Genomic DNA, 4,116 nt, shown 5'->3' on the forward strand with positions numbered 1-4,116 from the left:
CTAGTTATAATTCTATACAAAATTTCAATTTCAAATTCTTAAATCGTCAAAAAATAGGATTTCAGATTTTAAATTTTATTTTCTTGATAATTCGAATCCATAAATTTAGTTGAAATTGAACGTAAAGGGTACTTACCATTTAAGCAACCTCTTCTTATCTAATGCAACAAGAAGAGGTGGAAGCTAAACACCTTTTGAAAAGCTTCTATCTCACAGAAGTAAGTGTTCAAATAGTGAATAAAAGGAAAGTGGGGAAGAATTTACAATAAAATAAGTTGAATAGACAGAAAACTCCAGTAAATCCACGATTCAAGCAAGTTTGATAAATCAAAAGTGTCTGTTTATAGTATGGAATAGGAAGAGCAAAAACGGAATCGCTATCGCTTAGCCTGTTCTATCATCGCTCGAAGTTCTATCCCCGACCTTTTACCTTTCATGTTTCCATGAAACGAATCGATGCCACATTCCGCTAGGATACTGGCTGAAGCTGGTCTCACCATAATAATGATAGTTGCTCACTGAATTCCTTCTTATTTTTTCTTTAGAGATGAGTTACACCAGCTAATAAGGAGATATTTTTTATTTTCTCGTACAAATAGAGAACTCAACAATTTATATATAATAAAAATAGATCAAAAGAAGAGAAAAAATACATTGATATAATTAATTAATTATGTATAAGACTTGAGAATTGCACCACAGAAACAACAAACAATAGCCTTCCAAGATTTCCAATAAAAAGGGATATAACAAAATCTTGTAAGTGTACACATGTCTGCCACGTGGGCACTGCAGCTGCATCTTGAACAAGAACTAGCTATTGGTTTACTATTTTTCATTATTCTTTTCTGATCCACCATAAAGCAAAAACACACCATTAAAAAGGGATTTTAATGTATTTACTTGTTATATAAAAAGTATAGTAAATGGAAGAGCAATTTTAAAATAACTCCTAATACTTTTGCTAAAGTCACCTTGGGCTTGGAGAGAATCTAAGAAAGCGGTGGTTTTTAAGCTATATATAAGTTACTAGAATACGTGACTCTTTTTTTCTCTTTCAAATATTGCTATTATATTAATTATTTTGGGGAAGACAAAGAAAAAAGTGAAATTTGAATTTGAAATCCATAGATGAAATTTGAACCTTCTAAATTATTGAGTCAATCTTTAATTTTGTGTTTAAGAAATTCAAAATCTATTGATATACGTAAAAAAGCAAAAAATATTATATATATATATATATATATATATATATATATATATAATATAATTTTTTGTCGAGAGGATTCAAGTGAACACCCCTAGAAGGGGAGCCTTGGAGTAACTGGTAAAGTTGTTGCCATGTGACCAGGAGGTCACGGGTTCAAGCCTTGGAAACAGCCTCTGGCAGAAATCCAAGGTAAGGCTGCGTACAATAAACCCTTGTGGTCAGGCCCTTCCCCGGACCCTGCGCATAGCGGGAGCCTTAGTACACCGGGCTGCCCTTTTTTTATTCAAGTGAACACCCTTAGTCCACCTAGCCTCTGGTCACACACGGTGTGCGTGTATGTGAAATTGAACACCGATGTGCAATTACTAGTAGGGTACATATAGTAGTAATTTACACACGACAATTTTGTATTTCATGTCTCATGTGTTTTGTTAAGATTAAGACATTTGAATATGAATATACATTTGGCTATTATACATCTAAATATACATTAAAATTTTATATTAAGAGCTGAATAATAAATAATGACTGTGATTGTATGTGTTGACTGGTGGTGATTGTTGACACCCAATTTTGACCATTCACAACGCAAATTAGCTATCGAGTTTTTTTGAATTCGAACATTTTGAAATAATTAGCTTTTATAAAAAAAAATAAAAAAAATAATAATATATGTATATATATATATTTTTTCATATTATTCTTAATTATTTTTATCTTTATATAAATTTTAGTATAACATACATATTTCTATATAACTATATCTTTGATTACTATTTATTTTATTATTCGAAAATTATCTCAAAAGATTTTTTTTTTACTACTAAATAAATTTTAGTTAGGTTAGTTTAATTATGGTTTGTATTTTTGAAAATTTTAGTTTTTTCTAAAAAAATAAATAAATAAATAAAAAATATCCTTTCTTTTCTTTTTCCATTATCAAACAACTATCCATCTCTCTAAACTCACTTCTTGACTATCTCTCTCTCTCTCAAAAAACTCACTTCTTGACTATCTCTCTCTCTATCTCAAAAAACTCACTTCTTGACTATCTCTCTCTCTATCTCAAAAAACTCACTTCTTCACTATCTCTCTCTCTCCACTCTCTTCATCTTCTCAAAAAAAAAAAAGAAGAGAAAACAAGACAAGTTACCCTCCTCACCATGCTCTCCCATTATCTCTCAATCTCTCTCCTCTTACATACCACCGAATACTTCTCTTCCACTCGTCTCCGGCGAGAGCTCCGACGAAACACGCAGGAAAAGCCACCAAGCCGCCGCTAGACTAACAAGACGAGAGGTTTAAGACGGATCTTTACAAATCCGTCTTGGTATGGTTTCGTTTAACTTTATTTTTCTATATATGTTGTGTTCTTTTAGATCTAAAAGTTCATTCTTTTTTTTTATGATTATTGTGTATATGTTGGGTTGATTACATCTTGTGTTTGGTGTTCTTGATAAGTTTTCTTGCTTGGAAGATTTAGATCTTTCTCATGTTAGACTCTTTTTACTGATTTTGTTTTCATAACAAATGTTGGGCTGATTAATTACTCTAACCATTATTGTTATTTTCTTGCTTATAAGATTCATATTGTTCACATGTTACTACATCACTTTAATTCTTTATTTTTTGCTCCAAATGATTTGCTAAACTCGAGATTCAAAGATTTTTTGTTCATTCATAATTGATTAAGATTGCAAAGCATATTTATGTTATTTTTCCTGCGTGTTTCGTCGGAGCTCTCGCCGGAGACGAGTGGAAGAGAAGTATTCGGTGGTATGTAAGAGGAGAGAGATTGAGAGATAATGGGAGAGCATGGTGAGGAGGGTAACTTGTCTTGTTTTCTCTTTTTTTTTTTTTTTGAGAAGATGAAGAGAGTGTAGAGAGAGAGAGATAGTGAAGAAGTGAGTTTTTTGAGATAGAGAGAGAGATAGTCAAGAAGTGAGTTTTTTGAGAGAGAGAGAGATAGTCAAGAAGTGAGTTTTTGGAGAGAGAGAGAGATAGTCAAGAAGTGAGTTTAGAGAGATGGATAGTTGTTTGATAATGGAAAAAGAAAAGAAAGGATATTTTTTATTTATTTATTTATTTTTTTAGAAAAAACTAAAATTTTCAAAAATACAAACCATAATTAAACTAACCTAACTAAAATTTATTTAGTAGTAAAAAAAAAATCTTTTGAGATAATTTTCGAATAATAACATAAATAGTAATCAAAGATATAGTTATATAGAAATATGTATGTTATACTAAAATTTATATAAAGATAAAAATAGTTAAGAATAATATGAAAAAATATATATATATACATATATTATTTTTTTTTTATTTTTTTTTTATAAAAGCTAATTATTTCAAAATGTTCGAATTCAAAAAAACTCGATAGCTAATTTGCGTTGTGGATGGTCAAAATTGGGTGTCAACAGTGATGTTTGATGATCGTGTTGATTAATGGTGGTTATTGTGCGTAATAGCTAGTGATCATCGGTGGTATTTGATTTTGGTTGGATATCCATTTTTTATGACAGTTGTAAACAATAAATTTTCGAGCCGAGAAAAATAAATAATCAAGACCGGAAAATTAGAGTAACAAAGTGTAATATTTGATTTCAAAATGTAATGCGGTTACAATCTCTATAATAATCCTCTGATTCTTCAAATAATATGAAACACGTTGAACTTGAATTTGAATTTGATTTAGAATCAAGGGCTCGAATAGCTTGATCTTGAATCTTCGTCTTCGAATTTGGATTTGAATTATTCGTCACGAACACTTGTATGGTTATGACGAACAGTAAAGATGAACAAGTACCTTGATCTTGATCTTGAACTTGAATTTGATTACTTGAACTTTGTAACTTTGTAGAGAATTTGTGGTCTTTGATCCACGAGCTCTCTTCTTGCTTCTT

At 30.5% G+C, this 4,116-nt stretch overlaps 1 protein-coding gene across 1 annotated transcript; it reads right to left on the reverse strand.

Moving 5' to 3' along the window:
* Positions 1–671: 671 nt before the first annotated feature.
* LOC129871057 (uncharacterized) lies at positions 672–878 on the reverse strand. The gene has a single exon (XM_055945922.1). It carries the CDS (start codon positions 876–878, stop codon positions 672–674), a length of 207 nt encoding a protein of 68 aa, XP_055801897.1.
* Between the last annotated feature and the right edge of the window lie 3,238 nt (positions 879–4,116).

This window comes from Solanum dulcamara, chromosome 10 (genome assembly GCF_947179165.1).
Source record: "Solanum dulcamara chromosome 10, daSolDulc1.2, whole genome shotgun sequence".
Lineage (NCBI taxonomy): Eukaryota > Viridiplantae > Streptophyta > Magnoliopsida > Solanales > Solanaceae > Solanum > Solanum dulcamara.